The sequence below is a fragment of the Vipera ursinii genome (assembly GCF_947247035.1).
Source record: "Vipera ursinii genome assembly, chromosome: 8".
NCBI lineage: Eukaryota > Metazoa > Chordata > Lepidosauria > Squamata > Viperidae > Vipera > Vipera ursinii.
The window spans coordinates 4,417,615-4,441,439 of NC_139519.1; the positions used below are offsets into that span (position 1 = coordinate 4,417,615).

The 23,825-nt window shown below is 49.2% G+C and overlaps 2 protein-coding genes across 7 annotated transcripts in view; one reads left to right on the forward strand and one right to left on the reverse strand.

Moving 5' to 3' along the window:
• LOC310643787 (cationic amino acid transporter 3-like) overlaps positions 1-23,825 on the forward strand; it is a 90,493-nt gene that overhangs the window by 1,600 nt on the left and 65,068 nt on the right. For 2 of the 5 annotated variants that reach the window (XR_014493153.1, XR_014493154.1), the window contains exon 1: positions 1,523-2,247. Coding sequence is in view for 2 of the 5 variants with exons in the window: in XM_083368360.1 (XP_083224486.1) it covers positions 7,975-8,026; positions 10,001-10,410 (462 nt within the window). In the remaining 3 variants the exon portion in view is untranslated. Of the gene's footprint in view, positions 1-1,522; positions 2,248-7,190; positions 8,027-10,000; positions 10,513-23,825 lie in introns of those variants that run through there. The other 3 variants (XM_083368361.1, XM_083368360.1, XR_014493152.1) reach the window with 3 other exon arrangements.
• The window catches only part of GPAT2 (glycerol-3-phosphate acyltransferase 2, mitochondrial), a gene marked incomplete at its 5' end in the record, with an annotated part of 69,402 nt that continues 59,879 nt past the window's right edge, over positions 14,303-23,825 (reverse strand). The window contains 3 exons of one of the 2 annotated variants that reach the window (XM_083368337.1): positions 14,303-14,573; positions 16,625-16,666; positions 23,057-23,136. In XM_083368337.1, coding sequence (XP_083224463.1) covers positions 14,460-14,573; positions 16,625-16,666; positions 23,057-23,136 — 236 coding nt within the window. In that variant the 3' untranslated portion in view covers positions 14,303-14,459. Of the gene's footprint in view, positions 14,574-16,624; positions 16,667-22,077; positions 22,886-23,056; positions 23,137-23,825 lie in introns of those variants that run through there. The other variant, XR_014493151.1, reaches the window with a different exon arrangement.

Here is a 23,825-nt window from a genome sequence, read left to right on the forward strand (position 1 = left end):
CTTCGGCAAAGGGCGGTATATAAATGTAATAAAATAAAATAAAATAAAATAAAATAATAATAAAATAAAATAAAATAAAATAAAATAAAATAAAATAAAATAAAATAAAATAAAATAAAATAATAAAATAAAATAAAATAATAATAAAATAATAATAAAATAAAATAATAAAATAAAATAAAAAATAATAAAAAATAATAAAATAAAATAATAAAATAAAAAAAATAAAATAAATAAAATAAAATAAAATAATAAAATAATAAAATAAAATAAAATATAAATAAATAAATAAATAAAAGCAGCTGCCCCAGCTCTCGGCATGCGGGCAGTCTGGACTCGGCAGCCCCACCTTCCGCTCGGCGTTTGCGCCTCGGCCGCTGCCAGATGTGGAGACGAGGGCAGGCCGGCTCCTTTGCAGCCGGAGGGGTCCTCGCCCGGAGCTCCCCGCGCAACCGCCCCCCCGAGGCCCCGGGGGAGCCCGCCCGGAGGAGGCGGTGGCTGGCGCTCGGCCCGCCCGCCCGTCCTAGAGCAGCGTTTCCCAACCTTAGGAACTTGAAGATGCGTGGACTTCAACTCCCAGAATTCCCCAGCCAGCTATGCTGGCTGGGGAATTCTGGGAGTTGAAGTCCACGCATCTTCAAGTTCCTAAGGTTGGGAAACGCTGCGGGCCTAGAGAGCCCCGCCGGCCGCCGCCTCCTTGCCTCCCTTCCTGCCTCCCTGGCCGGCTGCCCAGGAGCTGCGTGGCCGCGGCGGGTGAGAAGAGGCGGCGAAGCGTCCAGGCCGCACGTTCCGTCCAGCGGGCGCTGGGCCCAGGCGCGGCTCCGGGCTGGGTCGGCGTGGCCGGCGGAGGGTCAACAGGTGCAGCCCCGCCTGCCCGTGCGCCCCCCTGCCGGCTCTCCGCCTCCGTCGGCCAGGGAGTGCCCCGGGCAGGGAGGGGGCGGCCCGGCGGCTCCGAGTCTCCGGCGCCGAGGCGCGTCTGTCCCGTCGGGCAAAAGTTCCCGGCTCCTGAGTTGTCCCGCCCCGCCTGGGATGCCAAGCGCCTCCCGGATCCCCCGAGGAAGGGCACGGCAGCCTCGGGCCGGGCCGAGCGAGCCGGCGCCGTTCCAGGGCTTCCGTGCGGGGAAGCCCCGAGCCTGTGGTCGAGCTGGGTTTCCCCAGGGCTCCGAGGAAGTCCCGTGGTGGGAAAGGCTCGCTCTGCCGGGGGGGGGGCTTCGTCCCTTTGGCCAGTCTGAGCCTTTCCCGGCTGCTGCCCCTCGAGGGAGGGGCGCGGAAAGCAGGAGGAGAAGCTCCCCCCTCGGAGCCCGATGCTGCCCGACGCGTTCAGACGAGAGAGATTCGGCTGCTGGGCGCCCGCTCCGCCTCTCTCGCCTGTGCATTTGGGGAACCAAAGCTGGAGAGGAGAGCCCGTTAGGGCAGCGTTTCCCAACCTTAGGAACTTGAAGATGCGTGGACTTCAATTCCCAGAATTCCCCAGCCAGCTATGCTGGCTGGGGAATTCTGGGAGTTGAAGTCCACACATCTTCAAGTTCCTAAGGTTGGGAAACGCTGCGTTAGGGAGCCGAAGGGCGCTTGGGCGGGACCGTTGCTCGTGGGCTCTCCCTGGAAAAGATCCAGACCGAGCCTCCTTTTCCTTGTGGCCGCTTTGTCAAGGTAAAAATCACCTTTGTAGAGGGCGACGGACCGTGCTTCAGAGAATGCATGATGTGCATGCAGGAAGGCAATAAAAACACGAGGCATAATCTTACTAAATACCTTTTACTTACAAAAATATAAAAACTAAATATATAGTATACAGAGAGCTGGCTAGCTACATCCTAACGTAACAGACAGTAACAGCAAAGTGAAGAAAACAATAAACAATAACTCTGAGAACTTTTTCTAGACATGCGCACTAAACAGACTGAAACCATAACATAACTGGTCATATGGGATTCACTATGGTTACCAGATAAGTTATCACAACAGGTGCAGAGAGCAGGGGAAAATGTACAGTTAGAAATGAACTTTTCTGACGAACAAAAAAAAAACGTGCAGTGACACGCTTGCCTTAAACCGGGGAGGGCTTTCTGGCCGCCGCTCTCCCTTTCTTCGCAGCCCAGGGCCGAGGGGTGGCAGGGAATCGGGGCCGGCCACGGTCACGCAGACGCCCGCTTCAGACAGGCCAAGCCCGCCCAGCCTTCGGGCCTCGCCAAGACCCAACCGCTCTGGAAACGGCCTGCGCGTTTCTGCCTGGCTGAATGCAAACAGGTGTGTTCCTGCGGGGAAAGTGCGCCATTTACCAGGGGCTAATTGCTGGAGATGAAAAGGGAGCTGCGGGCAGGGTGCTCCTTTGCGGGGAAAGGGGGACGAAGAGGGATCAGATCTACATCCAGAACAAATATGGGACTCAAAAGTTTCACTTAGCATTTGAATAAGTACCGATGTGATATTTATATTGCTTGTAGTCATTTTATAAGAGCAAAAGTGCGATAGATTTAATAGTTTATTGTTATTAGCATATGGTAGTTTATGTTTGTTTTTTACTTTTATACCTTGTATTTAGCTCTGGGAAGTCGGGAAGGGGAGGGGGAGGGTTGGGTTGGGTTGGGAAGGGGGGGTGGGGGTGGGGAGGGGTTTTGTTAAATTAAAAATGTATTGAAAAACTTTTCAATAAAAAAAAGAGGGATCACATCTTCCTGGCCGCTCTCTTTCGGAGATCCTTTGGGGCAGCTGACTTTAAAGTTAGCCTCGTCAGTGCTGCCTGACAGGTTGGGCTTCTCGGAGCTGCGCCTGGGCTTAGAAAGGTCTCGGAGCCGCTGCAGAGAGAAGCAGTTCTCCTTAAAGGGCGGTATAGAAATATTAATAAATTAAATTAAATTAAATTAAAGACTCTTCTGAAAGACGGGCTGCTTTGTTTCGTTCTGCGGGAACCCTGAAATATTCAGGCTTGGATCCTTGTCTGGCTGAAATGGAGCACCAACCCAGTCTTGCCCTTCCCCAGGTAGGATGTTGATTTCTTTGTTGTCTGAAGTTCCTGCCCCTGAATTCCAACAAGCTCCAAGCATTTACCGGACATCAGAATAGTTACATAAAACATGCCCAACCAGTAGACCACTGCTGTGGCACCCAGTGCAGGGAACTGGGGAACCAGGATCTGTCTAGTTTCATATTTCACGTTGTTATAATTTGCTTACCCATAACTACGTTTGACTGGTTTCAGACTCTGTGCCTGCAAAGCCACCAAAGTGTGCTATTGCGGGCACTCAGGAGAACCTGGTCAGGGGATCTCACCTCTGGAGAGTCACCTGCTGGCCCCACTTGGGGTTATCCTCCCATCAGTTCACGCTCAGATGGCCATGTCTTGCTTTGCAGCCTTTGCTCGCCAAGAAGCTGCAGCCAAAGCAGCCGCAGGGTGAATCTCTTCTGCCAGAACGGGGAGAGGTCTAAATTGGCAGGGTGATGCCCTCGTCTGTCACAGGTGTGTGGAGCGGCTGGTTGGTTTTTCCTCGCCTTTCCAGCAAACCCCACGGAGTGGGAGGCATTTTTTCTCAATGAGGAGGCACGGGGAATATTTAGCAACCCGTTTGGAAAGGGCTTTCCTCTTGCAAGTGCCCCCCCACCTCGTTCCTTCAAAGGTGCGCATCATTTTCTAATAAGTCACGGCTGATGAACAGGGACGCATAAAGAGCCACCTCTCATATCCGCATTTCCCTGTTGGGACTCTTAATGGTTTGGCAGCTGGCAGAGCCCTTCCAGGCATCTGCTGGCTGGGCAAAGGGGTGGGGGTGTTTTCCTTTTTGCTAATTTAAGGAACAGGGGGAAAAAATATCTGCCTGCAGAAGCCCATTTTGTCTTGATCTGTTTGTAGAAAACAAAAAAGGTGCGGAAGTGACTTGCCTGCCTTTTCCTGGCCTTGGGCGGGGGGGGGGGTTGTCCCTGAGCAAGGCCTTGAAAATCAGGAGTCTGGTCAATGGTGGGATTCAGCCAGTTCGCACACTTCGGCAGAACCGGTAGCTATTTTTTTGTTGCCTAAACCCAGAATGGAGTTCTGGAAGCGGCATCCACACAGAGAACCGGCGGTTCACCTATTTGAATCCCACCACTGGGTCTAGTAAACTTGAAATCTTTTCTTCCTGGACTGCCCGCCTCTCTCCCCGCTTTGTCAGACTCCAAGCCTGGCCTGTGTCTGTCTTAATTTCTCCAGCTCACTAAATCTCTTTTCCACCTGTCCCCTCGTTGCTCCTCTGAGACTTTGCTGGGCGAGGATTCAGCGAGGGCTTTCTGGCGTATGGAAAGCCCCCGACTGAAGGCTGCTGCAAGGACCAGGGAGGTGCCTGAAATGCTGGCTTCTGGGAGAGAGAGAAGCCAGTTGGGCACCTGTGGACCCAACATTGGCACCGACCATGGATCTGTGGCCTGGCCCGTCAGGCTTCTCCAGGTGTCTGTCTGCGCTCTCTGGATTTCTGAATAGGCAAAAGCTTTTCTGTGAGGACTGGCTGGGTTTCTCTCCTCTTCTGGCTCAGCGACATCCTAGCCATTAAAGCACAGGGCGGGTTTTTCGGTTGGTGACTCCGGGGCAGGACACTTGGCTCTCTGGCCACTGAACGTGGCATGTGAGGAAAGGACCTCCAGCTCTCTGAGGAGCCAGGAATGAACTGGTCCCACAACGGCCGCTCCATTCCAAGACCGAGTGCTGTTCCCTGAAATAACATTGAATTTCCTGCATGTGCAACCCAGCCTGGTTGGGCCTGGGAGGATTTAACCACCCGGGTCCTTCTCTTCCCGTGGAAGGGACAAGCAGCCCAGGGCCTCTTCTCTGGCCCGGGGGCTGTCTTCCTCAAGGGCAGCTACACGGGAGGCAGCGATGGCATGCTTTGGCCCCGTCAGTCAGTGTCAGCGCCTGCTTGCTTTGGGCTCCCCCTTCCCGGCAGTAACCTTGGCTACGCTGCTGCTGCTGCAGCACAGGCAGTGGGGTGGCCACATAAACCTGACCTTCTGCCTCCCTGTCATCTACTAATATGCTCGGGTGAGGCTTCCAAACTGCTTCCTGCTCGAATGGCAAACTGAGTTCGGTTGCTCTTTGGAGTTGGCAGCGCTTCATCAGGTGCTTTGCTAACTAGGCGGTCAGGGAGGTGCGGCAGGTCAGGACCCTGGAGGGAGGAGGTGGGCAGCACTGTAAGGTTCGGACCCCTTTCCATTTGGGGCTTTCCCCCTGATCTGGGGTTGGATCGCTCAGGATAGCCGGCTGGTGGACTGTAGTTAGCGTCCTGCCCCTGGTATAAGCACTGGGGACAGCCTTACTGGGCTTTGCAAGGGTCTCTGCTGCAAGGAGGGGGCTGCACGGGATGCCAAGTGGGCAGGAGCAGCAACAAGGAGGCCCCCCCACTTCTTCTCTGGCCGAGTGACCCCCTGGCAGCTGTGCTCTCCTTAGCAGGGAACTGCCTTTTGAAAGCTGCATTCCAAGGAGGCTTTTCCTCCAGCGAGAAGGGGCTTTGTGGAAATTCTCACGTTTTCCCTGGCCACTCATTGACAGAGGGCCAACGTTACAAGCAACCCTGGCACCTGGGCACGATTTTCATTTGCACATATTTATGCCTGCCTTGGCCAGCCCTTTGCCATACAGCTAGCTGAGCCAAGGCAGTCTTTGACCTGCTACCCTTCCGTGCCTCTCAAATGGTAGGGCGGGCCCTTCTGGGTGGCCTATTCCCGCTTCCCCTCTTCAGGGGCCCTGTCTTGCGGAGGTCTCCCCAGGTGCCCTGGCGGCACTGTCTGCTGGCAACAAGCAAGGGCAGGCCAAGGAAGACCCTCCTCTGGAGATGCTTTGCTGCTCCAGCCCTCCCTTGCTAGCCAGAGAGTGAGTTGTTGGGCTGCCCGTCCTGTATTTTGGGATGGCGGTCTCTGGCACCCCTCTTGGGGAGCCGATGGGAGTCAGACCGGAATCGTTGCACTAACTCCGATGACCCGCATAACCAATCTGGCCTTTGGAGAAGGCTTATCTGTCATGGCAGGTGATCTTATCTGGACTTCTCCTGCCTTGCAGTCTCCACCAGGTAAAACAAAGTCCCTTTCTTTGAGTTGGGGTGCCTGAAGCTCTGGGCCTGGCAGGGTCCTCTCATCTGCCCAGGGTTTTCATTTGCACACAAAGGCTCTGGGGTGCTGAGCCCCCCCCTGCCCCCCACATCATGTGTTCCTCTCTTCTTCCATGCCAGACACCTTTTCAGCTATTCCCCCCCCCAAAAAAAAGTGGGCAATGGCAACAGCAGAACCTCCATGAATGTGGCTGGCAACCCTTCCGAGGGCAGCAGACTCCCAAGGTTGGCGCACCGGCAGGTTTTGATGCTTAGTTGTGTGCTCCATTACTCCTGACAGCAGATTCTTGGGAGGATAAATGAACCATCGCAGCAGCTCGGCTTTTGCACTGGCTGAAAAACAGCCTGGACGTGCTGACTTTTAGTATTTATTATTGTTGTTTTTAATCGGGCACTGATTTAATATCCTTTTAACTTTTGTATTGTTATTTATATATGCCCTGTGAACCGCCCTGAGTCCCTAGGGAGAAGGGCGGTATAGAAATCAAATAAAACTGAAACTGAAACTGACTGGGAAAGATAAATCAAAGCTTTGTCTGCTGATTTTTTTTAATTGAAAAGTTTTAAAATACATTTTATCTTTAACAATCCCCCCTCCCCCTCCCCTACCCATCCCTCCCTAGCCCTCCCCCCTTTCCCCCCTCCCCCCCACTTCCCAGAGCTAAGTACAGGGTATAAAAACAAAGAACAATCATAAATATCCATATGCTACCAACAATAAGTTCTTAAATCTATCACTCTCTAGCTCATATAAGATAACTACAAACAATACTAATATTTCATATAGAAAAAAAAAAGAAAATAGAAAGGAAGACTTATTCAAATGCTAAATGAAACTTTTTAGTCCCATATTTCTTCTGGATATATTCAATCCATTTTTTTCCACTCCATAGTAAGGATTTTCTGGTGCACCAGAGTGTGTGATCCCAGAAGGTCAGCTAGACTTGGCTGGACAGCTAGTGGGAATGCCTCCCCTCCCCTCCCCATAGCGGGTGGGGGGGGGAGGTGGAGGAGGCTTTTCTCCCTGTGCTTATGGGAACCTCTGGCCAAGGCAGTTCAGGCACTTTGCCTGGTGGGAAGTGTGGCAGCTGGGGCCAAAAGGTCTGGAGTTTTGCTGGCACAGAGCGGAACCTGGCTCTTCGTCCAGCCTGAGAACTCTGCTTCTCCTGGGAGATCTTTCAATTATCTTCCACTGGGCTGGAGAAGAGACTGTTGCGCAGATCCACTCTGGCAGTCTTGTTTTTCCTCTTGGAAGAAACCTGTTGCAAGATCACAGATCCTGATAGCTTCCAAACTCTGAGATGTAAGGGGGGAAAAAATCAGATCTCTGAGCCGTGTAATCCCTTGGAAACCCCAGAAAACCCACCCATCTCCTCGGGGATCTGGATTAAGTGAACTGTCCCCTCCCTGGGAGCCCTGATGGGAAAGAGCAGCTGCGTGTCAGGCCTGGGAAGAAAGGGGCGAAGGAGAGTGTGGAGACGTGTGCAACAGACACACACCGAGGCAGAGCTTGCTTTGGAGTTCGTTCTCCTTAAGGGGGCAAGAAAGAAGAGGAAGCTCACCAGGGATAAATCCAATTAGTCCAGGCAGGCTCTGCAATATTTGATTTTGAAGCAGGTTTCTGCATCTTTGAATTGATGCTGTTTTTCCAGACCTTGCTTATCTGACTTTTTTTTTTTGCTCACTAAAGAGATCCACCTGTACGAGCGTGGCCCCGATTTCTCAGCTCCTGTTTGATGGCTGGAACTGCCTCCCCATCCACCCCCAGTCATCCATCTCCACAGACCATCCCTCTGGAGAGAGGAAAGAGGCTGCCTCTGCCAGCTCCCCCTTTTGACAGAGCTGTCCGTCAGCTGATGGATGGGCCAGGTTGATGGCACCACATTGATCGGAAGCAGAGCAAAAGATGGAGAGCCACAGGCTCTTCCTGGCTTTCCCCACCCTGCCGCCCCAAACAGGTTGCGTGCATATTTTAATAACGATCCATCTGTGCCGCATCAGAAAAGGAGAATTCCTGGGCACGCAGCTCCCGTGCTTGACATTCAGACCAAGATGCGCTTGGACACCCAGAGAGAGCTGCCACTTCCAGGAGAGAATAAACAGCTCCTGGCTGGTCTTTGCCCTTGTCTAGTCCTGCGTGCAAAATCCATCCTCTTCGTTCTTTGTGGCCAGCCCCCTCCCCTCTCTCCTGCGCAGGGGTAGGAGCCGTGCCAAGCCCTGTTTTTTAACTCTGATTAATGAGTAAAGTCCAAGCCAGGTTTGCACATCCAGCTAAGTTAGATCTAAGATGGCGGCACCTGGAATGGCTGCGGCTGCATTGGCTCTTGAAGGCGAATAGTTTTGGGAGGGATAGTAAGGGCTATAGGCCACATGATCAGGAAACTTTAATGTGTTTGAGCAACATGGTGGAACTAAGGTAACATACGACATACGACCGACAATCTTTGCTGGCCTGGCGAGTTTCTAGTTGTTTTGGAACTGTTGGTGAGACCGGTAAAAGTCGTTGGCGCTGTTTGAATTTGTTCTGCCAGCAGCAAGATCTGACTGCTGGCCCAGTGATGGATTCTATTGCAAATCAGGGCTGTTTCCAGAGGAGGCAGAGGAGGAGAGGACCTGGAGCTTATGGAGCGAAGGAACTGGATGAGGCTGTCGGCAGGCCCAGAGGAAGAGAGAGAGGCTTTTGGAGGAGTTGGTGGCGGCGGCAGCGTGCTCCAGGGGCGAAAAGAAGCAAGGCCTCTTTAAGGAAAAGGTGGAAGAGTCAGGATCAGAAAAAGGAAAGAAGGCGAGGTTGTCGGAATACAAGCAAATTTGAGGGCTAATCCACATGGAGCCCCATTTCCATCTGTCCTGTTTGCCATCGTTCACTCCCTAGAGACTAAAATGGACAATGTGAAATTTGAGCGGGCCCCGAACAAGGAGTATATATCGGAGGTGGTGACCCTTTGAGAGCTGTATGCAACGAAATTTCATTTTGATGTATGCCGATTGGTGTACATTCAAAGTGACAATAAAGTTATCATCATCATTATAAACCGTGGTTTACAAACCATTGTGGTTGAGTTCACAGAATTTACGAAGCCAAAATCACGCCAGATCCTGTATGTAGCGGGATGAATCGCAGCAGGCCACCGACTTGCTGGCAAGAGTGGGAAGGAAAGGCCAGCCCTGGGCAGCGAAATGAGGCAAAATCTGGGGTGGGGGAAAAGAGACTCATCCTGCCCAATTCCACCATGAAGCCTTATCTGGCCATGGGAGTCACTTTGTGCTGTGTCTGATGAGGGGCTTGAGGGTCTTGTCCAGCCTGGCTTAGCTCAATTTTTTCTGTTGTCTGTTAATTGAAGTTAAATTGGTTAATAACTGAAGGTGCCTTCCTGACGCTTATTGCAATGAGCAGCTTGTGTAAACACAATTAATCCAAGTAGTCTTCTGGGATCTGTTTTCCTTTGCCAAGTTTTGCAAAGGTCCGCAATGCACACAGGTGTAATGTGTAACCACAACTGGCTTCCTCTGCCGCTTTGAGCATTTTTCCTAAGATGATCCTGTTCCTGGCTCTCTTAAGCCCCATTTCCTTTATGGTATCCAAACAGGTGGACGGGATAGTCGGGCACTTGATCTCCACTCCACTAAAGACATCACTTCGAGAGTAATCTTTGGGAGCCTGGACTGTATTTTCTCACCATTGTGCTCTGAGTGCGATTCCTGTAGAATCCACTTGTAGATGGTGCAAGAAGGCTTTTCAGCCAATCAGGAGATGTCCGCAAACAGAGCTGACCTGAAAGGAGGAAGGGAGGCTCCGCTGGGGTAACCCTCGGGCAGCCCAGGCACCCACAAACAAGGCTGGCTTGGGTCTGTCGGACCCCTCCCCACTCGGGTCTGACTGCAGGCTTCCTTCCCCACTGCTGGCTGACAGGCTCTGCTGTTTTCTCTGCTAGGTCCTTTCGGGAGACGGGACGTGGCACCACCATTTGCCAGGATGCTGAAGAGAACCTTGGCCAACTTTGGCAAGAAGCTGATCCGGCAGCGGACCTTGGCTCCCAGGACACTCAGCTGGCCCGCTGCCTCCACCATGGACCTGATTGCTCTAGGTGTAGGCAGCACCCTTGGGGTGGGGGTCTATGTTTTGTCTGGAGAGGTGGCCAAGGATCAGGCTGGCCCTTCTATTGTGCTCTGTTTCTTCATTGCGGCCGTCTTGTCTGTTTTGGCTGGCCTGTGCTACGCAGAGTTTGGCGCCCGGGTGCCCAAGGCTGGTTCTGCCTACCTCAACAGTTATGTCACCGTTGGGGAAATTGGGGCCTTCACCACAGGGTGGAACCTCATTCTCTCCTACACGATAGGTACATAGCTTTCCGCTCGGAGCAAAGACTGCTGAATGAGGAGAATGTCTTAAGATGGAATACTCAAAGCACAATCTGGATTTGCTTGCAGCATGAAATCAGGGAAACACCAGTTAGCTCATGTTTACCATGGGCTAAATCGGGGTCCCCAGGCCTGGCAACTTTTAAGACTTGCAGACTTCAACTACGAGAATTTCTGATGGCTGAGGAATTCTGGAAGTTGAAGTCCACAAGTCTTAAAGTTGCCAGGTTTGGAGACTCCTGGGCTAAGCCATCCCTGAATTGTGATAGGTTCTTCTACAGGAGTTTTCCTCAGAGAGTTCCACAAATATGCCAAGACATCAATTCAAAATTGCAGGACAGGCTTTCTTAGAAATTACCTGCAATACTTCCTGGACCGCAAAAATTAGGGGTTCTCCCAACTGCTACGACTAGAGCTTTGACGGCTATTTGGACGACGGTGGATTCCTGAGGACAAAGGGTCTCCCTCATAACTACCGCCACTCCCCCGCCCCTACCCTGAGCCCGAGGTCGGTGAAGCACCTGGAAACCTGGTGGGCAAAGATCAACCAGAGGGACACCACCCTCTGGCCCCAACCAGGTCTCCGTAATGCAAGCCAGGTCCGTATGCTCACCCCCAACCAGATCCCGGATGAGAGGAGCCTTATTGGCTACGGACCTGGCATTCAAGTATACCAGCCGGAGCTCAGGTGGCTGCTTATCCTCGCTCCCGGAGCCTCGGGAAGAAACCAGAGGGTCGGAGAGCTTCACCGCTTGGAGATAGCGGAGACGCAATCCCAGATGTAGATAGGGTTCTCTGTCTTTACACCTGTTGCTATTCCCTAACGTCGTGGGAATAGGTAATCCCACGACCCGCTCTGGAGCCCCGGAGGCAACCAACCCCAGCTTCCACCCCATGTGATCAATCCCAGACCTGGCCTGAACAACAGTTGGTGGAATCCCCCCCCCCCGTTTCCATCCAACCATGAAAACCCTCCCCCCTCCCTAACCCCACAAAAAAATTAACTAAAAATTAACCAGGGGCCTCTTATTAGGTTTGTAACGGAGGCCCCTATCCCTGCCCAACCATCTCTCAGGGTCCCAACAATTGGGCCCCTCATCAAGAGGAAGAGTGGAAAGTGAGGTGGGTCTTACCCAGGAAGGGGAGGCACCCCTGAGGGCGTACAAGGTCGTGCTGGAGTAGCTGAGTCGAGTCATAGTTATTAAAATAAGTTCGGCAAAAAGGCAATCCCTAGATCGATCGGGAGGATCTTAAATCAGCAGGAGGTGTCCCGTCTGCCAACCAAGCTCAACTGCCACTTGAGCTGGGTGTACCCTGGAACAGATCAACCCCCGTCCTCTCACGACGGTCAGACCCGGGGAGCAGCTTGAAACACATAACCGGGATGAGGCATACCACCTAGAGCTCTCACCTCTAGGGAGGTAGCAGATGGTAAGACTAGGCCACTCTCTCACAGTGGCTATTTGCCTGGGTCCTCCTGAAACCTTTGGGGGAGAGGGGGAGGAGAAAGGTAAAGGAGTCAGCGGATTAATATAAGGAGTAATAGCCTGCGGAGTCACAAAGTGGTGAAAAGTATTGGCTTCAATGATCTTCTCCGCATCAGGAGAGGGTTAGGCGATGGTAAGCCAGTAGAGGAGGAACCCAGGAACCCAGAGTGCTTCTACTGGGCCATAAACTCGGTATAGTTTGTTCCTAGCGGCGCAAAGTTGGTATGTGCCTCCCAACCGTCCAAAGCACAAAGCGTCCGTTCTCAACCACTGGGTCATGGTCTCCACGCCGGAGCGGTCACAGCGCTCCAATTCTTCTCGCTGCCAGCCGCCCCAGATGCCACCATAATGTTTTCGCCCCAAGCCGTGGCCATCCGGGCAGCTAGCAGGTTCTCCGGAGTATTGTCGGATTCGTCAAGTTCTTTCAGGCTCCGTCGGGCTCCCACGGCACCGACAATCAGCTGGTCGGTGCCGTAAGGAGCGTAGTTATTCCGGGCTCTTTCGGGCCTTCCCAGGCTCCAACAGTTTTCACTGAGGCTCCCATGGCACCGACAATCAGCTGGTCGGCACCGTATGGAACACAGCTATGGAGCGCGGCTATTTCGGGCTAGTTAGTTTGTCTTAGTAAAGATTGCAATGTGTTTGTACATAGATCGTAGCGTAGCCCATCCTCATTCTTTGGAATAGTATTCCTTTGGTTTACAATTACAGCATCTCAGCCCAAGCTTCACATAACCTAGAATCATAGCTGAAAGGGACCTCGGAGATCTTCTAGTCCAACCTCCTGCCCAAGGCAGGAGTCTTATACCATCCAGCCAAATGGTTGCCTAGCCTATGTTTGAAAACCTCCACTGATTTGAGCACCCACAACTCCTGGAGGCAAGCTGTTCCAACTGGTTAATTGTTCTCAATGTCAGAATTTTTTTTTTACTTCTAATTGGACCTCTTTGAAGAGCTTCCACTGACGGCTTTTTGTCCGCCCTCTGGTGCTTTGGAGAATTGTCAACCTGCTCTTCTCTGTGACAGACTCTCAAGTACTGGAAGACTATCAAGTCTGCCTTAATTCCTCTCTTTGATAGTCTAGACCATGGGTAGGCGACCTTGGCTCTTTTATGACTCATGGACTTCAACTCCCAGAATCCCTGGGCATAGCTGGCTCAGGAATTCTGGGAGTTGAAGTCCATGATTCATAAAAGAGCCAAGGTTGCCTACCCCTGGTCTAGACTATCAAAGAGAGGAATTAAGGCAAACTTGATAGTCTTCCAGTACTTGTAGTTCATTATGATTTAGTCTCCAGATGTCTTAATCCTCTTTGTTGCTCTTCTCTCTTCTTTCCAAGGTCTCAACCTCTTTACGGTGACCAGCACTTGGCACAGTATTATTCCAATTGTGGTCTCATTAGTGTGGTACAAAGTGATACTCATTTCTTGAGATCTTGGTGTTATCCTTTTGTTGATGCAGCCTAGGACTGCACTGGCTTTTTAGGCTGCTGCAGCACACGGCTGGCTCATACTTAAAAAGTATGACCCACCTGGACACCTAAATCTCTTATCAAGTGTACATAGTCCTAGAAAACAAATACCAAAATAAATTGTTGTGATATAAAATGTGGTGTTGCTTCTTGTCTCTGAGCTGATCACTAGCTGGGCTTACACAATACCAACATGAAGTTGGTTAGTATTAACCTTGGTTGTTTTTATGTTTTAAAAGGGTGTGACCTCCAGCTAGTTTATGATTCAGCATACTGAATGAAAATGGCTTCATCTAATAACTGGATTAAGGGTGTTGTGTGAATGCAGCCACTGTAATATATAGAAATAGGAATATATAAAAGATGTGGACTTTCCAGAGAGTTTTTGAATATTGTAGGCTCCTCAGAGTCACCTACCTGTGAGTTGTATGTATAAATAAATACTGAGTTGGGTGTTCATATAAATTTGTTAAATGCATAAAGAAGTCCCTTTCCCCAAATCAGATTAAGCGGAGACTGAGTGCTACTTCAGTAACACGCTATTGTCTTACACCTCCTAGCATCCCATAATGCTTTCTTCTTATGCAGCACCCAGGCAGAGGCACTGTGTATGTTTAAAAGCAGCATTTCCATCACAAATGAAGCATTTCAGTTGCCATTTTGTCCCTGAAAACTTCATTTGCATGGCTGACTTGCCACAAACTCCCCCCCCCCAGATCCGTACACGAAAACTCTAAATAAAGACCTTGACTCCATACCTTGCAGCATTTTAAAACTGGTTTCAAAAGAATGCCTTCCTTCTGGCTGGTTGCTTCTTGTTTCATAAATGGAAGTTTTGGTAATGGCCTTTAATACAAATACGCTACAATCCACACTCCTCATGCGTCAGTGTTAACTGATTTTATTAACCTAACTGGCCTCATTGCTGGCGCTCAAAATTCCCTCTTCCTGGAAAACAAGGTTTCAAAACAAGAACCACAAACAAAACAGCAGTCCCAAGAGACGGGTGGGGGAGAATTCTCTCTTAGTCAGATTTCCGAATTCCTCTGCCTGTTAAAGGAAGGCCTATCGAAGGGTCTAGTAGATAAACTGATGAATGAATTTCTCCAGTTTCTTTTGATTTTCTTGGGCAGTGAAGGTTTCAGATAGATGGAGAATAAGTTCCTTTTCTTCCATCACTTCCTTGAACACCTGGAAGAGAAATCGAAGAGAATCCCTTTTCCCAGAGAGCAGATGGCTGGCAGATTGACACATATATGAGGCTTTCCTAAGTAATAAGCATTAATTAATTCTTTTATGGCAACCCATGAAGCTTTTGCACCATTATTTTACACTCAGGAAAAGAATAGGGCGCATACATTGAAGAAGGAATGCAAGCACGGTTAAGAGAACAACCACTCAGTCCAAGCAAGTGACAAAGAAGCTCAAGATAACCTTGCCTTGATTCTCCTTGGTGTAAGAGGGGCAGAGAGAAATTCGGGCAAGCCTTTAAGACTTTTACCCTACATCAGTGTTGGGGAACCTTTTAGAGACCGAGTGCCCAAACTGCAACCCAAAACCCACTTATGTATCATCGGGTGCCGGGTGGGCATGGCCCATTGGGTGGGTATGGCTGCAGTGGTGATGGCAGACTGGGTGGGACTAAAAAGTTCAATCAATTCCAACTTTGCAAGATTTTTTTTCCCCACGAGAAATTGAAATTGATTGATTGAACCAATTTTTTTTTGCACATGGGGGTGGAGGCCTAAAGCGAAAAGGTTTTATAAAACCCAGCTGAAGGCCTGGGACTGGGGTGACAGCACGTGTGCCCACAGAGAGGGCTCTGTGTGCCATCTGTGGCTCATGTGCCATAGGTTCGTCACCACAGCCCTATATCAATAAAGTAGATTTCAAGTAGTCTGTGTGGTGTCTATGTCTTGCCCTGACCTAACCTGAAGGGCTGACCCACATTTTACACCCTAGTGGAGATGATACAGGTGTGGTGTTTTCCTATCTTCCAAAAGCTGGGTCTTTTTCCTAGCATCATTCCTGTGCTATGGCAGGGTCCTCTTAAAAACTCCCTTTTTATGACTCTAATCCCTTAATTTGGGCTAGGGTCAAAGTGACTGGATGGAGTCCAAAAAAGCAGCTTAAAACCAGCAGTGTCCCCTAATCGGTATTATTATTTAGCATACGAGGAGAAGACAGAAGAGAAGTAAACATATGCACATAATCCATGTAATTATATACAAAGCGTCTATGGGGGTACTGCAGTGGCCTAATAATTGGATGTCCAATTCAGCTATCCAGCCAATTGTCTCCGGTGTTGCTTAGTGCAGATCTTGTAGGGAAGCAAAGAATGCACGTTGTGGGCAATCTCACACAGTACGTTTAATAGTTTGCCTATTAGCACCACAATTGCAACGAGGGGAATCTCTCCATCCCCACTGATACAGGGCAGAGGTCCTCCTTCCAGTGTCACACCTACTTCTGTTCAATTTTGTCCAGACAGAGCGAGGCAGGTCAAGACCAGGTGGTTTGGCAAAGGGATCACTAATGGTCAGGTCCCAAGAAAGCACCTTGGACCATTCTTCTCTCCAGGCGTGCTTGGGGTTAAACTGGGTGGATGTTAAAGTGAATAGCTGTTTTCCATGGTGGCCTTACCTGGGATTTCAGTCTTGCAACGGACTATGCATTGTGCACAACCCTTAGCAGTTAAGGGCATTTTCCAAATATACAAATCAATCTGGGATAATCACCGGAGAGAAACTCCTCATGGTTGTATAAACTGACCTGATGATAAAATGATGTTCATATTGCTGTGTGTGCGCAATGAATGAATGAATGATGTTATTTCTAACTGTCTGTATGGAAGCATGGAATAAGGAATGTAAGATTAGACCACTAACATTCTGTATTGATGCAGGAACAATTCCCACCAATCTTAATTCCTTATCAAGCAGAGCCAGATAGAGAAGACCTGCCCGCTACCAAAGGGGGCAGCGAGAAGCACGAAGAAGCTGTCATTATGGTCCTAGAGTAAAAAAAAACACCTCTCTGATCTTGGAGAAAAGATGTCCTTTTTGATGAAATATCAGTGGATGGATGGAATTAAACATGCCTCATCCTGAAGCTTAATCACTCTGTTCTCTTAAGAGGAAAAAAAACCCATTTACTTTCTGAAAAGCTCCATGCTTGACTTCTGAAGCTTAGCTGTAAAGGTTTTTGCAATCTGGAAAATCTCAAGAGGCTTAGGTTCTTACCCCTAATTCTTTGCAGATGCGAATGGCAGTGGCAGTCAAGCCCTGTTGGCACATTCTGAAAAAGAAGCAAAAGAAATCGCAGAAAATTATTTGCATGCATCTCAGGATTAGAAACAGGAGGCAGCCAGAAATGGCTTTACGGACTTGACTGAACAGGTGAAACTTGAACGGCGTTTCCCCAAGTTAGACCCAGCCCAATAGTAAGCCCTACTTTGATTTTGTGGGCTGGGCCTAATATAAACCCTAGTCCAAAACTAAGCCCTAGTTTTGGGGTGAGGCGCACCCCTAAAATCAAGCTAGGGCAGGGGTGGCGTGGGGGGTGAAGCTGCCCCACGCGGCCCACACCTGCATACCTTGCCGGTAGGACCACCACAGCCAGGCCTCCCACACCCACCTGTCGCACTGCTACTTGACTTCTGTGAAAATTATTTGAAAATTATTTGGATGCATCTCAGGATTAGAAACAGGAGGCAGCCAGAAATGGCTTTACGGACTTGACTGAACAGGTGAAACTTGAACGGCGTTTCCCCAAGTTAGACCCAGCCCAATAGTAAGCCCTACTTTGATTTTGTGGGCTGGGCCTAATATAAACCCTAGTCCAAAACTAAGCCCTAGTTTTGGGGTGAGGCGCACCCCTAAAATCAAGCTAGGGCAGGGGTGGCGTGGGGGGTGAAGCTGCCCCACGCGGCCCACACCTGCATACCTTGCCGGTAGGACCACCACAGCCAGGCCTCCCACACCCACCTGTCGCACTGCTACTTGACTTCTGTGGCTGCTTGCCGCCACTTGTGGCTGGACGCCATGGGGCGCATTGCGCCATTGCCGCTCCTCCTGGCAGGACGCCGCATGGGGCTTTGGGCTGCTTCCGCTGCTCGCGTGCTTCGAGCTGTTTCCGCTGTGGAAACGGCTCAAAGAGCCACGCAGCGTCTTAATGAGAGAAGCAGAAGTGGCCCGAAGCGCCGTGCGCATCCTGCTGGGAAAAGTGGCAATGGCACAATGCGCCACATGGTGTCCGGCCGTAGGTGGCAGCAAGCGGCCATAGAAGTCAAGCAGCAGCATGACAGGGTGTGGGAGGCCTGGCTGCGGTGGTCCTAAGGTAAGACATTCTCCGAAATTAAGACCTAGTGCCTCTTTGGGAGGCAAAAAAAAAAAGACCAGGTCTTAATTTCAGGAATCACGGTATATAAGGCATGGGGGGAGGGGCAGAGTTAGTGCACAGAAAATAAGCTTTGCATCCGAATCCACAGGATGGGATAGCAACAGCACTTACAGGGAGTGCAGAATTATTAGGCAAATGAGTATTTTGACCACATCATCCTCTTTATGCATGTTGTCTTACTCCAAGCTGTATAGGCTCGAAAGCCTACTACCAATTAAGCATATTAGGTGATGTGCATCTCTGTAATGAGAAGGGGTGTGGTCTAATGACATCAACACCCTGTATCAGGTGTGCATAATTATTAGGCAACTTCCTTTCCTTTGGCAAAATGGGTCAAAAGAAGGACTTGACAGGCTCAGAAAAGTCAAAAATAGTGAGATATCTTGCAGAGGGATGCAGCACTCTTAAAATTGGAAAGCTTCTGAAGCGTGATCATCGAACAATCAAGCGTTTCATTCAAAATAGTCAACAGGGTCGCAAGAAGCGTGTGGAGAAACCAAGGCGCAAAATAACTGCCCATGAACTGAGAAAAGTCAAGCGTGCAGCTGCCAAGATGCCACTTGCCACCAGTTTGGCCATATTTCAGAGCTGCAACATCACTGGAGTGCCCAAAAGCACAAGGTGTGCAATACTCAGAGACATGGCCAAGGTAAGAAAGGCTGAAAGACGACCACCACTGAACAAGACACACAAGCTGAAACGTCAAGACTGGGCCAAGAAATATCTCAAGACTGATTTTTCTAAGGTTTTATGGACTGATGAAATGAGAGTGAGTCTTGATGGGCCAGATGGATGGGCCCGTGACTGGATTGGTAAAGGGCAGAGAGCTCCAGTCCGACTCAGACGCCAGCAAGGTGGAGGTGGAGTACTGGTTTGGGCTGGTATCATCAAAGATGAGCTTGTGGGGCCTTTTCGGGTTGAGGATGGAGTCAAGCTCAACTCCCAGTCCTACTGCCAGTTTCTGGAAGACACCTTCTTCAAGCAGTGGTACAGGAAGAAGTCTGCATCCTTCAAGAAAAACATGATTTTCATGCAGGACAATGCTCCATCACACGCGTCCAAGTACTCCACAGCGTGGCTGGCAAGAAAGGGTATAAAAGAAGGAAATCTAATGACATGGCCTCCTTGTTCACCTGATCTGAACCCCATTGAGAACCTGTGGTCCATCATCAAATGTGAGATTTACAAGGAGGGAAAACAGTACACCTCTCTGAACAGTGTCTGGGAGGCTGTGGTTGCTGCTGCACGCAATGTTGATGGTGAACAGATCAAAACACTGACAGAATCCATGGATGGCAGGCTTTTGAGTGTCCTTGCAAAGAAAGGTGGCTATATTGGTCACTGATTTGTTTTTGTTATGTTTTTGAATGTCAGAAATGTATATTTGTGAATGTTGAGATGTTATATTGGTTTCACTGGTAAAAATAAATAATTGAAATGGGTATATATTTGTTTTTTGTTAAGTTGCCTAATAATTATGCACAGTAATAGTCACCTGCACACACAGATATCCCCCTAAAATAGCTATAACTAAAAACAAACTAAAAACTACTTCCAAAAATATTCAGCTTTGATATTAATGAGTTTTTTGGGTTCATTGAGAACATGGTTGTTGTTCAATAATAAAATTAATCCTCAAAAATACAACATGCCTAATAATTCTGCACTCCCTGTATATTCTGCTGCATAGTGCCTTGCAGCACTTTCTGAGCGGTTTGTGAATATCCTGCTGAACTGCCTTGGTTTACTTCTCTTGGTCAAGGGAAGAGACTTCAGGGTCCTTTAAAATTGTAGGTGGAATGTCAACTTTGTTCATTCCATCTTTAATTATGGGGGGGTGAGGTGTTACCCCCTGTAGATAGGGCTCGCAACTTGGGTATCCTTGACTCACAGCTCAGTCTGGAAGACCACGTAGGAGCTGTGGCCAGGGGGGCTTTTGCCCAGGTTCGCCTGGTGCGCCACTTGCGGCCCTATCTGGACCGGGATGCCCTGCGTACAGTCACCCATGCGCTCGTGACCTCTCGGATAGACTACTGCAACGCTCTCTACATGGGGCTGCCCTTGAGGACCACTCGGAGGCTTTAACTAGTGCAGAATGTGGCCGCGCAAGTTGTGATGGGGGTTTCCCGATACTTCCATGTAACACCTCTTCTCCGCGAGCTGCACTGGCTTCCAGTTGCCCTCCGGGTGAGATTCAAGGTGCTGGTGATGACCTTTAAAGCCCTAAATGGCATGGGTCTGGACTACTCACGGGAGCACCTGCTGCCGGCGTCAACTTCCCTTCGTCCTGTGCGCTCCCACAGAGAGGGCCTCCTCAGGGTGCCGTCGGTCAGGGACTGCTGGCTGGCGGCCCCCAGGGGGAGAGCATTTTCTGTGGGCGCGCCTGCCCTTTGGAATCAACTGCCTGTTGAGCTCCGGATGGCTCCCAACCTTTGCACTTTCTGCCGTGACCTGAAGACTTGGTTGTTTGATCAGGCCGGCCTGGACTAAGGGTTTGGGTTTATTTTTAACTATTTATTGTAAGGGCTAAATTAGTTTAATTTTACTTTTAACTTTTGTACGTTGTATTTTATTGCCCTGTACACCGCCCTGAGTCCTTTGGGAGAAGGGCGGTATAGAAATTCAATTAATAATAATAATAATAATAATAATAATAATAATAATAATAATAATTAATAATAATCAATCATCATCATCATCATCATCATCCTTGGGGATCCCTGCTTTTGAGTGCCCAAATATTTTTACTTGGAAGAAGCCTCCAATCAGCAGGGAGCAGGCAAGGGTAGATCTCTCGAACTTCTTATGGACTGACTGAGGGCCAAACTACATGACATCCTCAGCCCCCCCCCCCCGTCTACTTCAAAGGCCACGGTAAAAATAAAGAAAATGCCCCTTTCTTCCCAATCATTTTTTCTTTCCCTTTCCTTCTGGGACACGTGTGCTGGGGAGAATGGCTTCGTGCCTGGGGTAGCGATAGCATTTAGACTTATATACAGCTTCGCATGTCTACGGAGATTCTCAGTCATCCAGGTTAAGTTTGTCGCAAAGCTGCTTTTTCAAAAGGCAACTGAAGCTTCTTGGGTGAGAAGCGAAACGTCTTCCAGGAAAAACAAAGTCCAGTTATCACTTCATTGTGCTTTACAGCCCTCTCTAAGCTGCTTACAGAGTCAGCCTCTTGCCCACAACAATCCGGGTCCTCATTTTACCAACCTCAGAAGGATGGAAGGCTGAGTCAACCTTAAACTGGTCAGGATCGAACTCCTGGCAGTGGACAGAGTTAGCCGGCTATACCAGGGCTCCTAGGTTTTCTACCATCCTTGGTTGAATCACCAAAAGTACAATTACAAACATAATGTGGCAGTTGAAAGACTGAGAAAACAAAGGTTGTTTTCGGCTAGCTATTCCTTCTCTTCAATCTAACGGGAATTATTACAGATAACATGAGAAGCCTTGGAATTTTTTTTAAAAAAGCGGTGTAAACATAAATTATAAGGATATATTATTCTTTAACAGCAAGCCCTGGGGTGGTGGTGGTAAAGATGATAGCTACAAAGCTTTTGGAACCGCCCCCCTCCCCGATGCCCCAGTGTCTTTCTTTTTTTCTTTTGAAGTAGAACCTCCATCCCTGAGCTCCGTCAAGCAGTGAAAAACGGTGGCCTTTAAAAACAGCCAGAACATATTTTCAATTCCAATTGTCAAATGAACCCTCAGTATTAAAGAACTTTTACTGAACTCCGTCCAGATCAAGGATCAGGCTGACCCAAAAGGAGTCAACCATCACCAGATGTTTCTATTCTTGTGCTTAAATTCCTCCCCTGCTGAACCCAGCATTGACTCTCGTCCTGTACCCTGGTCAAAAGTTCATCCCTTTCCTTATCTTACGACAAGGCCAACTAAAACAATAGACGGGTGTCACCTTGACAAGGTTGAATTCGGAACCACCAGGCACAAACCTTTATTAGCCAGTTCAGCAACCTTCTTAACTGTCATTCCACTTTGACCCTGAACCACCTCGCCCCTCTTACTTTAGTGAAATCTGATTTTTATTGAACTGGGGAGGGACTGGCCATTGTTCACACAGGACCGTTAGAAACGAACCTGTATCTCAGCCCTGTGATGGCAATGCCTATCGTCAAATAAAAAAATATCCTCCATTGATGACCACAGCTGAGTCCAAAATTTCTGTCGCTAAGCAAGGCAGCTGTTAAGTGGCTGTTGCTCCGGTTTACGATCTTTTTTGCTGTTGGGATGAATTATTTATTTATTCATTTATTTATTTATTTGATTTATATACCGCCCTTCTCCTGAAGGACTCAGGGCGGTGTACAGGGCAATAAATATATTAAAAATACAAGATACAAAAGTTAAGAAAAATTAAATATTGTGCCCGATACAATAAAATTAATTAAAATCAATATTAAAAACCCCAAACCCATCAGACCAGGCCGGCTTGTTCAAATAAATAAGTTTTTAGATCACGGCGGAAGGAGCGAAGGTCGGGAGCCATCCGGAGCTCAACTGCTTATTGCAGTTGTTAAGTGAACCATGTGGGCGTTAAGCGAATCTGGCCACCCCCATTGACTTGGCTTGTTGGAAGCCGGCTGGGAAGATTACAAATGGCAGCCACATGATTCCAGGACAGGGCAACAGTCTCAAGTACATGCCAGTTGCCAAGTGACTGCATTTTGATCACATGACCCTGGGGAGGCTGCAATGGACGTTAAGTCGGAAAACTGGTCATATGTCACTTTTTTGCGTGCTGCTGTAACTTTGGTCACTAAACACATGGTTGTAAGTTGAGAACTGTCTGTAGTGCATGACTTACGACCATGAGCAATTAGACCCCGAAACAGATAATTGGTCCACACCAATGGCCGCTTGCTGTGTTTCAGCAGAAGCCGCATTTACTTTTGGTTTCTGGCAAAAAAACCCCATCCCATGCAGTCAATGGGTTTGCTTAATAACTGTGACCTTCGCTTTACGGCCGCCACAAGAAAGGCGGCAAGGTGCAGTCACATGATGATGATGCTCCTCTTAATGACTGGTGAGACCTACGGCCATCGCTCCAGGCTTGGTTACAATGGGAAGTCAGTGACTACCTGCAGACAAGGAATTCTGGGAGTTGAAGTCCACAGTTCGTAAAGGGGGCCATGGTTGCCCAGCCCTGGACCAGAAGTGACAGGCTAAGAGCGGCAGACATTTCTCACTGGAATTGGGGCCTTCCTAATCCAGGCCCGAGTTTCTTGGTTGCTGCCTCACACTAATTTTACACCTCCAGACTCACCAAAAGAACCGTCCTCTCTTGCCAGCCTCACCAGAGCCTGGTGCAGCTCCTCCAGGAACACAGATTCTGCAGGGAGAAGGTAGAGTGAGCAAAACTGTAGGATGGACTCATAATTCATTCATAATTCTCCACAGTTTCAGACAACGAAGGAAGAGATATCAGGAGAAGACTTTTTGAAAGACACCATTCTCTCGCCCTAATTGGACTTTGCTGGTCTCTCACACAATCTGGAACTCTTTTTACTAATCCCCCTCCCCACTTCCAAAAAAAAAAAGGCTGGTTGTGGATCCCAGGCAAACTAGACCTTGGACCAGAGCAGGGGTAGGCAACCTTGGCTCTTTTATGACTCGTGGACTTCATCTCCCAGAATTCCTGAGCCACCATGGCTCAGTATGGAAACCTCTCCCTTTCCCCTCAGCATGGCTGGCTCAGGAATTCTGGGAGTTGAGGTCCATGAGTCATAAAGCGGCCTAGGCAACTGGTAGGCAACCTCGGCTCTTTTATGACTCGTGGACTTCATCTCCCAGAATTCCTGTGCCAGCATGGGGAAAATTTTGGCCCCTTCATGACTCGTGGACTTCAACTCCCAGAATTCCTGAGCCAGCATGGCTCAGTATGGAAACCTCTCCCTTTCCCCTCAGCATGGCTGGCTCAGGAATTCTGGGAGTTGAAGTCCACGGGTCATAAAAGAGCTGAGGTTGCCTAGCCCTGGACCAGAGGAAGCCTCTGATGTTCTCTTACCACAAAGGCCTTCC